The 14,659-nt window shown below is 39.9% G+C and overlaps 1 protein-coding gene across 3 annotated transcripts in view; it reads left to right on the plus strand.

Annotated features, from left to right (window-relative positions):
• Window positions 1-14,659, plus strand: part of src (v-src avian sarcoma (Schmidt-Ruppin A-2) viral oncogene homolog) — a 179,283-nt gene that overhangs the window by 93,626 nt on the left and 70,998 nt on the right. For all 3 annotated transcript variants that reach the window (XM_051932572.1, XM_028812089.2, XM_051932573.1), the window contains exon 3: window positions 8,701-8,955. In XM_051932572.1, coding sequence (XP_051788532.1) covers window positions 8,709-8,955 — 247 coding nt within the window. In that variant the 5' untranslated portion in view covers window positions 8,701-8,708. The remainder of the gene's footprint in view (window positions 1-8,700; window positions 8,956-14,659) is intronic.

Below are 14,659 nucleotides of genomic sequence, written 5' to 3' on the forward strand. Positions count from 1 at the left end.
ACTTTGAGCAGTTGTTCAAAGCTGATCCTCTGGCTAGGATGGGTCCACGATCCTTGAGGCTGATCCTCCGATTAGCTGTGAACCACCCCAAGGATACGTATGAAGGAGTGTGGACTATGATTAAAAGCAGTGTTGGGGTAACAGACAAGAACCCAGTTAGAGGAGGTCTGCACCCAGGGGTGGTCTTTAATAACATTATTTGCATTTTCGCATGTACCATTTTGTTTTCCGTTTCCATTTCTTTTAATGTAGCCACCATTTTGTGATTGCTTCTTTATGGCTGTAGTCTTTTTTTTTTTAATAATGGTCTGTTACCCGCCTCAAGGGAATGGCCCCTGGTGTTAAAATTCCACCATCTTTTATAAGCAGTTGTCATCTACGTTTTTGAATTCAAATATAAACAAACAGCAGTTCCTTGATTTTTGTTGGAGAAACGTTTGTAGTAAAATTTGTGACCTTTGTAGTTTGCCTGTTTGACTTCGACTTTAGCCTTGCTTTTTTTGGGTTTGGTTATTAAGTGCTCTTTTCCTTTTTTGCGTGAATTTTGACCAGTTTTTAATGACCATTCCTTCTTCAACCTTCTTCAGTTTCCTCCAATGCGGCTATTTGTTGTCCATTTTAAAATGAGCCTTTTGTCACCAAATATACACCCACTTATATTAGGCCAGTTTAGGGTTGCTAACTTGCACATTGTTTGGCTGTTGGACAGGGAAAAGAAAATCGGACGGACACCAGCAGAACACATAAACTTCACAAGTTCACACATACAAACAATGGCTTATTTGCATTAGCACAGAAGAGTATGATTTTCTTGATGCACAGTTTGTTTCTTTAGACAAGAAACAGTATGACAGCAACTGTTACATGAATATTAAAAAGAATGATGGCGTGTTATAAACTTAACCTAGATATAGAAATTCATTTCCAAATTGTCCCCCTTGAATAAGCCCTGTGATGGACTAGTGACGTCTCCAGGGTTCTTTTCTGTCATGCCAGAATAGACGCCAGCTCTCAACCTCACTGACTATGTATGTGTGTATCTGTATGTTCACTAAATGGCCAAAAGTATGTGGACGCCCCTCCAAATGATTGAATTCAGGTGTTTCAGTCACACTCATTCTTAACAGGTGTATAAAATGAAGCACACAGCCGTGCAGTCACAATTGACAAACAATGGCAGTACACAGACCCCTGATGGCCTCCAGTTGGCCTCACTAACGCCTCTTTCAGAAGCAACCCAAGCTTAGCTGGTCTCCCATCCAAGTTCTGGCCGGACCCAAACATGCTTAGCTTCAAGTGAATGGATGATAATCCTCTTCTGTGTGGTGTTCCTACATTCTAGAAAGAAGGGAATTGCAAAGTGAACTAACCCTTAACCCTGGTGCTTTCACGTGTTGACCGCACATGTAAATGGAAATCAGACAAGAGTTTAGAAACTGGGAAGATGACTGTTCTAATCAGATGTCTTTCTAAAGTGGTGTTAACAGTGGACAATACTGTATATCGTGGTTTATCGTGGTTGATAATTAACAGAAAATGCAGGTCGGCCCTTCCACTTCATGGGTTTACAATTCCCGGACCAGTTTATTCACAGGTTTGTCTTCAATAATTAAATACAAATTATTTTGCAAGTTTTGTAACCTATTGCTGAAAACCCTGCAGCCAACCCTGTATCAGCGCTATGTAAAGGGACTGCAAATCCCAGCAGCCTCGGGAGTACTGCATCATTGGGCAGCTTCAGCAGTTGACAGGAGGATCTGCTGGAGAATAAAGAGATGAGGGTGCTACCTTTAAAAGTGAGTCATAAGAAGCCGACGGAATCGCAATCAGTGGTTTCACTACACAAGTGGATTACAATTATACCAATCAGATTGGTGCTGTGTCTGTGCGTTTGTGCGATTTTGTCTAGGTTGGAAAACGCCTTCTTCGGGGGAGCTTTATCAGCTTCTGAAAATCTTCACCTACATCTGCATCACAGTAAGAGAAAACTTTAAATAACTTTCAGGAAGTTGTTCACTGGAGATTTCACTGTATAACTACACCACCACTCTAATCGGCATCTGCGAAACTGGATTGTGTCGTGAGTGTTTACTGTTTTGTGCTTAGTGTTTTGTTGGAATTCTTTTCTTTCTGAAATGTTAATCATTTTTGTCATTTACTACCATAAATATACACACAAATGTATTACAAGTTACATTTTGTAAAGGTTTACAGTTTACTAAAGAACTGCTGAACTATGCACTTTATGTCAACAGCCAGCATCACACACACGATTTGATTACGCAGTGATTGTTGTATCTCATATTTCTCACAACGTTTTGCTTCTTATTTAGTGCAATAAACTTAGAATATACAGTAATCATAGGCCCAAAACGTATTTGCAGATTAGGGGTAAAGAGGATAACTGTATCTGGAGAAATCTCTGCTTGTATCAATTTCTTAAATAATATAGGCATAAATGTTGTTTTGTGGTCACTTAAACCAGCAGCAGTTATATACTTCTGAGTAAGCGCTCCATGTGAGCCGAGCCCCAAAACACAATTCTAGATTCCATTTCCCTGTCCCAAATGGATACGGTGTTTCCTCATTCAAAAGAAACCTTTAAACAGAATTCATGGTTAAGAAGCGTGTCAGCAGTGATTTGATGTTCATTTCAACTGTGGGGACTCGCCACTCGTTTTAAAATCTGCTAAAGGTATTTAAATGGTATGCTTTGTGGTTTCAGACTAGCTTTGATAAAATGAACACTTTTTTTTGTGTAGTTGTTTTAGTAGATAAAAGGACATCATGTGCCTTGGAGCGGTGTGCACTTTGTAACATAAAGGTTTATTTGTTGGTTAGACTCTTTCTTCACTGAGTTTCATCTTGGTAGCTGAGTGAGAGGGAGTGCTCTGTGTGCTTTGCAGGCTGGGCGAAACTAAAAAAAAAAAAACGTAAAGAAACTTATATAAGCCTACTGACAGGAACAAGATCAAGCAGGAATTGGGTGAGTATGCTTCGGTTTTACCTGGGAAGCTAAGTTTGATATTTTTCAAGTCAGTCATTTTTTTTTTTCCCCCACAATCACAGTATACAGTATATTAATATGCTGCTGGAAACTGTGTTCTAAAGTTAAAGAAACACTCCACCCAAGTGTATTTATTTTTTTTAGTACATATGTTGCTTACCCCATGCAGTTTGTAGTGATGGCCGAGAATAATTTTTAATCTCATGTTTACATGCAGAATGGAGATAACAAAGTTTCTGATAGAATGTACATGTATGGGGACCCACACTGGACAACAGAACAGCTCATGTCAGGTCAGGTTGGGGAGCATGCACTGGTACAAAGTGTTGCCGCATCCACCACACGACGAAACAGCTCGGGATCCTGGTTGGAAACCAAAGGCAGACACGTGGTCCAGTCCCACCCTCTCGAAATGACCATCAATCTGTCGCAGCCAGGTGTTATGTGGGCGTCCCGTTAGCTTGGTCCAGCCACTCGGATCCTCAACAATGAGGATCATGCGAGCTGATCACCCTCGGGGAAATTGCGCCACATGGCCATAGTACTGTAACTGACACTCCCTCACAATGCACGTAATGTGCCTCATTCGGGACTCTGTGAGCAACTGCTTGTTCGACACAAAGTCAAACCAGTGGTACCCAAGGTTTCTCCAAAGAGACACAGTACCAAAGGAGTCCAGTCTTCATCTCGGGACACTAGATAGCGTCCATGTCTTGCAACCATATAGCAAAACAGGAAGCACTTGGACTTTAATATTTAGGCAAAGATATTGGTTTATATGGGACACCAACACACAATATCAAAAACACCCATGAAAAAAAATCTGATGTTACTCATGTCCCATAATCCACAAGTCAAATTAGTCTAGAGATGGTATCCCATTCACTCCTGTATCAATCACTCAGATAATAAACATTACTTTGCTTTCAATAAACCACAATGAATGATACAAAATTAGTGCTTGCTGATTCGTTTTCAGTAACCAAGTATGCCTTTTCTGTAAATCTGTGCATCTTGTGCTTCAAAACATCAAGGAATGTTTCGTCAATGTAGAATTTTAAAAACCAAAACTAAATACATTTTATCTTGAAACGATGCATAGTTGAATTTGTGCAAAGCTGGCACCCAGTCTAAGGTTTAATTCTTGTTTTGTGCCCAGTGCAGCGATCCTGAACTGGATACAGAAAATTGGCAATGTCAAGGGTAGATGTTGTCCTGGGCCACTTTTTTATTCAGCAATTAGCATAATGCTTGAGTTCTGGTCTTTGACGTCCAGATGAGATGGTCTTTCTCAGTTTCTTTCTGATGTGTGTCAGTCTCTGGTGTCGCTTCCTATGTTGTTCCTCTTTTAGTCCCTCGGACAAACCATATTTATGTTAAAATCACACAGGTGGTTCTGGACATGTGACATTACACAGATGTGATTGGCTAACTATCCTAGTGATGGATGGCTCTGCCCAGAAGCTTTGATCCTATGTACAAGATCATCAACACAAACACATACTGTGTCCATTTCTTACTTTCTCATATACGAAGTATAGGGAAAGTATTGTAATCGTCCAAAGATTCGAATATCGAGATTTTGATGAATCTCAACGTTTTAGACCTCCCTGACTTTCTCGTATACAAAGTATAGGGAAAGTATTGGAATCCCCCAAAAAGTCCATTTTGAGATTTTGATGAATCTCAATGATTTAGACCTCCCTGTGTCCGAAAATACCATTTTTGGAATTATGTCTGGGTGTGTTTGTGTGGTGCGTGTTTGTGTGGAAACGTGATAACTTGAGTACGCATTCACTTAAGTCAACTAAATTTTGCATACAAGAATTAGGTGCAAAATGTCGATTTCTATCTGGCACTTTGAAACCGGATAAATCTTTTTGAATCACCCTGTACAGTAATCCCTCGCTATATCGCGCTTCCATTTTCGCGGCTTCATTCTATCGCGGATTTTATATGTAAGCATATTTAAATATATATCGCAGATTTTTTTGCTGGTTCGTGGGTTTCAGTGGACAATGGGTCTTTTAATTTCTGGTACATGCTTCCTCAGTTGGTTTTGCCCAGTTGATTTCATACAAGGGACGCTATTGGCAGATGGCTGAGAAGCTACCCAATCAGAGCACGTATTACGTATTAAATAAAACTCCTCAAATTTATTGTGAGCATGGGGGCTGTTCGCACCCCTAGAGGATACGGCCTCTCCTCAAAAAACGCTGAAAGATTACCTTCACATTGCTCCCTTCCTTGCTGGGCTTACTTGTGGTTGCGTTGTTGCGCGACATGCTTCCCGCACGGTGCTTCACATACTTAAAAGCCCAAACAGCACGTATTGATTTTTGATTGTTTGCTTTTCTCTTTCTCTCTCTCTTGCTCTGACATTCTCTGCTCCTGACGGAGGGGGTGCGAGCAGGGGGGCTGTTCACACCCCTAGATGATACGGACACTTGTCTAAAAAATGCTGAAAGACTACCTTCACATTGCTCCCTTCCTTGCTGGGCTTCCTTGCAGCTGCTTTGTCAAGCGACATGCTTCCCGCACGGTGCTTCGCATACTTAAAAGCTCGAACAGCACCTATTGATTTTTGATTGTTTTGCTTTTCTCTCTCTGACATTCTCTGCTCCTGACGCTTTGAAGAGGAAGATATGTTTGCATTCTTTTAATTGTGAGACGAACTGTGATCTCTGTCTTGTCATGGAGCACAGTGTAAACTTTTGAAAAAGAGACAAAATGTTTGTTTGCAGTGTTTTGAATAACGTTCCTGTCTCTCTACAACCTCCTGTGTTTCTGTGCAAATCTGTGACCCAAGCATGACAATATAAAAATAACCATATAAACATATTGGTTTCTACTTCGCGGATTTTCACCTTACACGGGGAGTTCTGGAACGCAACCCCCGCAATCGAGGAGGGATCACTGTATATCTATATCTGTATCGAGATATAGATATTTTTTTTTTAATCAATTAAAATTGTTTAGAACACGATTTCCAGTAACAAATTAATATACACAGTGATTATGAAAATATAGCAAACTTTTCCTTTAAGGGTGTATGGCAGAGATGATGTCTAGCGTTGAGCACTAAGTGGCATACTTAGTGATTATGCAGTTTAGGGTGGCATGATACTGAAAAAGTATTGAAAACCCCCATTTCTCAAGTAGTACTGTACCGCCAGTGGGTTTAAAAGACCTTGTGTTCAGCACTTCACACTTCCGCTTCCTGACTCACTTAGGGCTACTTTCACATTACCAGGCTGATCCGACTCAAGTCCAGTTTTTTTGGGTTTTTTTTTTGCCTTAATGGGACACCAATGTGATGTTTTCACATCTGCGTGGACACACAAATCCAATCTTTGTGGAGGGAGGACCACAGCTCAGGTTGGCTGTGCTTTTAACTGCTTGAATTGTTTATTTATGGACTTTTAACCTCCACTATGACCACTGCTTTATCTGGATTTTTTTAATCTATGATGTAGTGCACTTTTTAGCACTTTGGGTTATTTTGAAACCTTTTAGCTTTGTTAAATAAAAGCGCCATTGCACTTTGGTCCTTACTCATGTTGTTTTGCGTCCTCATTGCTTGGCCCATCTCAGTTTTGACAATCAGTGTTTTTTTGATTTATTTTATTGTTTCTTTCATGACATCATGGTGACATTAGTCTTTAATTGCCTTTTTGTTTTCTGTACTGCCACCTTCCACCCCATTGTTTGAGTCATTGATGCCCGTTGCTACTATTATGGTGCTGATGGTTTGTGCCAAAACCTTTTTTGAGCTATTTGTGAGTGAGATGTTTTTGTTTTTTCATATTGTTTTCCTTTTGCGGCTGGACAAAAGCAAGTTGGCAATGATGATAAATAATTAACAGTAGCAATAAATAATTAGATAAGGCATACAATTATTTTTTTATCCTAAGAAAGACATACATATTTTAGTTAAATTACAACAAAAACATATAAAAATATTCATATTTAATTGAATCATATTTTCTAGCTTGTTAAAATAAATAGGTCTGAATGTGGTGGTTTACTTGTAGTATTATAAGTTATATTATTGAAATAGTGTGAGAGTTGTGGTAATGCATTTGTTTGTAAGCAAGAGTGGATTGTGTTATTGCCTAAAGGCAGTGTCAAATTTATATCTCGAAACAACTCTTAGAGTCTTAGACAGAAGATGTGCCACATTTAAAGACTGAATTTGTTAAAATCTCATTATCCCTCAGTTGAGGTGCTGTTACCTTAAGGCAATTGCAGTTTGTGACAAATAACAAGGTTATAGTGCAAGGTGAGGGTCATTTGGTGTTTTTAAATTAAAAGAAAGGTAAATAAGAACACAAAAGTAAACAAACAAATACTGTGGAGTTGTACTCCCTTCAAGAAACCCACAATTTAATAAAGTAATTTAGTTCACTTCAAGTTTGTGTGCGCCAATGCCTTTGCACTACACCCCCTCAGAGCTATTGCTTGTGGATTAGTGGGTGGGTGATTGAGAGTACTTGGTGGCCCATCCACTAATTCCAATGATGGGGAAAAGTCACGTCCTACAGGTGGCAAGACAAGAATCGACGATTGATCGGACCCTAGTCTAGAACAGGACACACTCACACTCCTGCACATTGGGCTGATACAAATGTGTCGGTCAACTTAAGACGCATATCTTTCGGATATGAGAGGAATCTGCTGAAAATGCCATGCAGATGTGAGGAAAACCTGCAAACCTCCAAGACAGATTGTCCAGACTGGGATGGGATTTGAAACAAGTTTCCTAGAGCTGCGTCACTGCACAACCTTCATCATTTCAGAAATTGTATCCTCTTTAATAAAATCCCTGTGTGCGTCCAGGTTTCCGTGTGTGGGTGTCTTCTGGTGAAGTGCGCATGCGCGGGGCACGATGCGATGCGTGATATTACTGTCAGAGAAAGTTAGAGGCGTTTTACGGAAATACAAACCAGTATTACTGCGAGAGGAAATTAAAGGTACACAATACAGTGACGCATATTACAGCCACATACAAACCAGTATTACTGTCAGAGGAGATGAAAGGCATATTACCGACTCGCACACCTGTATTATCGCCAGAGAAAATTAAAGGTATATTACGGACGTACAAGCCAGCGGACGTACAAGACGACATCCTTCAATAAGGGCGCGCACAAAAAGGCGAGCCTCAAAAGGGCGACCTCAATTGGGCGCAGCGAATAAAGGTGCGCGTAAATAAAGATCTGCACCTTTGTTGCTCTTCACATATTGCAGAGCCATTTGAACTAAATTATCTACGAACGCCTTTATTCGCTGCACTCAATTGAGGTCGCCCTTTTGAAGCTCGCCTTTTTGTGTGCGCCCTTATTGAATAGAGCCGTACAAGACAGTATTACTGTCACAGAAAATTAAAGACACACAATACACGGCGGCAGCCCACAAAGAATGGTCAGCTCAGCAAGTAAACATCAACAAAAGAAAGGCTGAAGGAAAGAAAAATACGACCAACAAAAAGAATGAGGTCAAAGTCCCTTGCCATTTAATATAGACTGTTCCTACTAATGTTTATGCACTACTGTTCTAGCGCCCGTTATTGTAACGGGCTAAATGACTAGTAAATGATATTTTGTTATTGCACTGTTATAAAACACTCTTTGTATTTTATTGTGTTGTATTGTTTGTTAATTAATTTAAAAATCATTTTAACATATTTGCAGAGCCTAGAATGGGGGGAACAAAAAGTAAGCCGAAGGAGCAAAGCCAGCGATCCAGAAGCCTAGATGGAACCATTGGCACTGGCAGTTCTCAGTATCCTAGCCACAACATCCCGTCGACATACACCCCCAAAAGAAGTCCAGCCGTCGACGGAAATCGTCATTTAAACCAGCCTTTCAATTCCTCCGATCTTCCCCTTTTTGGAGGATTGGAAGTTATTGGAGTCGCCACTCCGCAGCGAGGTGGGCTACTTGCAGGTATGTAGATAAAGGGTGACACTTCAGATTTTTCAGAATTTAGTGTGTTTGTGTAAATGTTTATACGAATTTAGGCAATTTTTGATACTTGATTTGAAAAATTTTAAATAGTTTTAGAAGGAAGACCAATACACATTTATCATTTCTGTTAAGTTGGTGGCAAAATATCCTCGATAATTATCGTGTTTTCATCCATAGGAGTTGTGATTGAATATCTGTCACTTCGTGAAACAATAATAATAATATAAATAATGATTTGTAAAATTTGCTTTGGAATATTTATCACATGTTTAGATAATAGTAATACTGGAATAATGACAAATAAATAATATTTAAACAGGCAGTAAGCAGCTCAAAAAACATCTTTCTGGATGTCGATGGTTTGTAAAATTTGAAAATGGTTTGTGAAGTGGACAGCATGTTATTGATGTAAATTTAATCTGTAAACCTGTTTATTTTATTTTAAAAGTCTATACATGTGTCACTTTAAATTAAAATTTTATATCCTGTTAGGAATTTATCAAATTACTAGCTATGTTACCTGTTACCATGATGGTTAATAGAATGCACTTTTAAAATATCTGATATTTCATATCTCTTTCCCTACGTTTACCCTCAGTGTTTCTTGTACACCTTTCCCTGGTATCCTCTTGTGCCTCAGCTTCTCTTGCTCGGCGCTGATTCTCTCAATTTCGTTTCCGTAAACCTTGCTTCTCAGATTCTGTCATTTCAAGGCACTATGTTTGCCCCCTGTCTGCTTTTTGACTACCACCAACCAGTGGTAGAAGGGCTGCCATTTTCCACTGTGGAAAGATCATTTATATTCTTGAATTGCAGCTTGTTAGTATTTAGCGACCCAGCATCATTCGCTAGGTTATTGGCTGCTGTTGGCGTTGAAGTGCTCCATGATAACTCCTTCTTTTTTTTTTTTCTTTTTTTTTTGTGTCACAAATCAGGAGTTGAACTCAAACACCTCTAACATATGATATCATCATCCTTACCATGGAGAAGCCAAAGCCAAACTGCCCAATCGAATTGCTTGGAAGGTCCAGACTTGCACACACACATAGAAAGTAGTGTTTCATTATGTAGTACATAGTTTCTTAAATTATGATTGGTTGACAGTTGTCCCTTTTGAATACTCAATGGGAAAAGGTGGTGTATGGATTGCTACAGTTAGGTCCATAAATATTTGGACAGAAACAACTTTTTTCTAATTTTGGTTCTGTACATTACCACAATGAATTTTAAATGAAACAACTCAGATGCAGTTAAAGTGCAGACTTTCAGCTTTAATTCAGTGGGGTGACCAAAACCATTGCATAAAAATGTGAGGCAACTAAAGCATTTTTTGAACACAATCCCTTCATTTCAGGGGCGCAAAAGTAATTGGACAATTGACTCAAAGGCTATTTCATGGTCAGTTGTAGACAAGTCCGTCATTATGTCCTTATCAATTAAGCAGATACAAGGCCTGGAGTTGATTTGAGGTGTGGTGCTTGCATGTGGAAGATTTTGCTGTGAACAGACAACATGCGGTCAAAGGAGCTCTCCATGCAGGTGAAAGAAGCCATCCTTAAGCTGCGAAAACAGAAAAAACCCATCCGAGAAATTGCTACAATATTACGAAGTGGCAAAATCTACAGTTTGGTACATCCTGAGAAAGAAAGCAAGCACTGGTGAACTCAGCAACACAAAAAGACCTGGACATCCACGGAAGACAACAGTGGTGGATGATTGCAGAATCTTTTCCATGGTGAAGAGAAACCCCTTCACAACAGCCAACCAAGTGAACAACACTCTCCAGGGGGTATGCGTATCGATATCCAAGTCTACCATAAAGAGAAGACTGCATGAAAGTAAATACAGAGGGTGCACTGCAAGGTGCAAGCCACTCATAAGCCTCAAGAATAGAAAGGCTAGATTGGACTTTGCTAAAGAACATCTAAAAAAGCCAGCACAGTTCTGGAAAAACATTCTTTGGACAGATGAAACCAAGATCAACCTCTACCAGAATGATGGCAAGACAAAAGTATGGAGAAGGCGTGGAACAGCTCATTATCTAAAGCATACCACATCATCTGTAAAACACAGTGGAGGCAGTGTGATGGCTTGGGCGTGCATTGCTGCCAGTGGCACTGAGACACTTGTGCTTATTGATGAGGTGACACAGGGCAGAAGCAGCCGAATGAATTCTGAGATGTTCAGAGACATACTGTCTGCTCAAATCCAGCTAAATGCAGTCAAATTGATTGGGCGGTGTTTCATGATACAGATGGACAATGACCCAAAACATACAGCCAAAGCAACCCAGGAGTTTATTAAAGCAAAGAAGTGGAAAATTCTTGAAAGGCCAAGTCAGTCACCTGATCTTAACCCAATTGAGCAGGCATTTCACTTGTTGAAGACTAAACTTCAGACAGAAAGGCCCACAAACAAACAGCAACTGAAAGCCACTGCAGTAAAGGCCTGGCAGAGCATTAAAAAGAAGGAAACCCAGCATCTGGTGATGTCCAGGAGTTCAAGACTTCAGGCTGTCATTGCCAGCAAAGGGTTTTCAAGCAAGTATTAGAAATGAACATTTGATTTCCAGTTATTTAATTTGTCCAATTACTTTTGAGCCCCTGAAATGAAGGGATTGTGTTAAAAAAAAAATGCTTTAGTTGCCTCACATTTTTATGCAATCGTTTTGTTCACCCCACTGAATTAAAGCTGCATCTGAGTTGTTTCATTTAAAATTCATTGTGGTAATGTACAGAACCAAAATTAGAATAAAGTTGTCTCTGTCCATATATTTATGGACCTAACTGTAAGTGTCTCACGATGAGTTGCCACTATGACTTTTAACTGCCAGCAGTGATTCTCCAAGGAAGAATTATTCCAAGCTATGACTGTCAGTGGCAATTCTCCTAGGGCAGGGGTGGTGAACTCCAGGCCTCGAGTGACGCAGTTGCTACAGGTTTTCATTCTTACCATCTTCTTAATTAGTGACCAAATTTTGCTGATAATTACTTCTTTTAATTAACTTGACTCGGGCCCCATAGTTGTTTCTTTTTCTTTAATTAGCAGTCAAACAATAATGAGACATAAAATAAGCCACCACAGGACCAGCTCCCTTGTGCCCATTAGACAATATCGGAAATTAAAGAGAGATGATGGTCTTGGTAAGGCTGATCTCTCAGGTCACCAAAACATTTTGATGGTGCTCTTAGAACAGAAAAAACAGTTTTCGAAATGTGTGCTGTGGCAGAATGAGAGCAGCAACAAGCCATTGAATTAGTGTAAATAATAACGGGTTTAATTAACAGCAAGAATTGGCTTCTCGTTAAGAAAGTGATTGGAGTGAAATTGGTTGGAGTTTGAAGCCCCAGTTTTGCTGGTCATCTGTTAGCTCGTTTCACATCTCATTTCTGCTTGGCTGTCATTTAATGAAGAAAGGAATCAATTCAGAGGGCTGAACTCTTCCAACAGGGCTATTAAAGTGATGGGGAAAAAGTTAATTAGCAGTGAAAACTGTTCACTGATTAGGAAAAGGGTTAGAATGAAAACCTGTACTCACTGCGGCACTCCAGGCCTGGAGTTCACCACCCCTGTCCTAGGGGAACCCCCTCCAATCTGACAGTCATCATGGACTGAGTCTAGAAGACACTAAGAAGGGCAAGATTGGGTCGCAGGAAAAAATAAAAAAAACCTGATATAGTAAATTATTATTTCCTTTTTTTATTTTTTTTGCACTCTATCTTTATTTTTCGTGAGTAATATTTTTTTATTTTGGCAACTCCATTGTGTCACCATTATGTGTATTTGTTTTTCATTGGTTCCACCACATTGTCTGTTTAGTTACAGTTGATATAATCCTGTTTTAGAACCTGTAGACTTTGTCAGTATTCAGTTTTACATATTTTTTGTTATTATTTTTATCATTTGTATCGCTACACCTGGAAGAATGTAACCTGAATGAACACTGTTTGTTTCATTAAGTCATCGGCCATTGTTAAATGTCAATAATCAACTTTTTTTTTTTTCCTGCATCACTTTTTCCTGTAAATTTTAGTGATCATTTGAACTCCTTTTAAATACATTTTTTAACACTATAGGGTGTCCCACTCGGGAGTACAACTTTAAAAATGCGAATTACTCTGCAACGCGTGCATGTATCATCATGCAACAAGGTTCAAAATATTCCTTATTTAATGAAGAATTGATTCTGTGTCATAAAGAGGCGGGCACTATAGCGGGCGCCACTACGGGGCAACAGGACGGGGCAACGTGCCATACCTCATGCCAGTATGGAAGAGATCCGATCGTTTTTTGGAGACAGGGTGATCTCGAAAGGTTTGTGGCCACCTTGATCGCCCGATTTAACTCCCCCAGATTTTTTTCTATGGGGATATTTAAAGGGCAAGATTTATGCAAGCAAACCCAGGACCATCGAACAACTGAAAGCAAACATCGAGCGTGAAATTGTTTTCATCGACAGTGACATGTTGCAGAGGACATTCTCAAATATGGAGCGCCGCGTTTCCTTGTGCGCGGACGTTGGGGGAGGACATTTTCAGCACCTTTTGTAATGTGGACTTGTTTTCCACTAAATACATGTTCAGTTCTTACAGCTCACCTTTACGTTCACGCGTTCGCGAGTAATTCGCATTTTTAAAGTTGTACTCCCGAGTGGGACACCCTGTAGCTGCTTAAGCCCATGCTGTTAAAAAAAACCCATGGTCCTAGAAGCTATTGAAATTGTCAGAAAAAAAATTGAAACGTGGAGATATCAGGTAATTGAAAGGAACTACTCTGGGCATCTCTCTCCTAGGAAGATTAGTTTTGCCACTGTGCTCACATTGCTTGGTTATTAGCGGCGGGAGGAAAAGTAAAAGGGATACCGTTTTGCCGATGTTAGCAGCTAAGTGACTGTCTCTTTCTTTCTTCTGATGTTTTGTTTTGTCAACGTGCTGGCCTCGCTTGTGTATTAGCGGGTAAGAAAGTTTTCTATTTCCTCGGAGCTGGCGCCCTTACCCCAACTCCACCTCTCATTTCCAGGCCAGACAGACACACACACTTCCACGTGTATGTTTATATACAGTGGTGTGAAAAACTATTTGCCCCCTTCCTGATTTCTTATTCTTTTGCATGTTTGTCACACAAAATGTTTCTGATCATCAAACACATTTAACCATTAGTCAAATATAACACAAGTAAACACAAAATGCAGTTTGTAAATGGTGGTTTTTATTATTTAGGGAGAAAAAAAAATCCAAACCTACATGGCCCTGTGTGAAAAAGTAATTGCCCCCTGAACCTAATAACTGGTTGGGCCACCCTTAGCAGCAATAACTGCAATCAAGCGTTTGCGATAACTTGCAATGAGTCTTTTACAGCGCTCTGGAGGAATTTTGGCCCACTCATCTTTGCAAAATTGTTGTAATTCAGCTTTATTTGAGGGTTTTCTAGCATGAACCGCCTTTTTAAGGTCATGCCATAGCATCTCAATTGGATTCAGGTCAGGACTTTGACTAGGCCACTCCAAAGTCTTCATTTTGTTTTTGTTCAGCCATTCAGAGGTGGATTTGCTGGTGTGTTTTGGATCATTGTCCTGTTGCAGCACCCAAGATCGCTTCAGCTTGAGTTGACGAACAGATGGCCGGACATTCTCCTTCAGGATTTTTTGGTAGACAGTAGAATTCATGGTTCCATCTATCACAGC

The sequence above is a fragment of the Erpetoichthys calabaricus genome, chromosome 10 (assembly GCF_900747795.2).
Source record: "Erpetoichthys calabaricus chromosome 10, fErpCal1.3, whole genome shotgun sequence".
Taxonomy (NCBI): domain Eukaryota; kingdom Metazoa; phylum Chordata; class Cladistia; order Polypteriformes; family Polypteridae; genus Erpetoichthys; species Erpetoichthys calabaricus.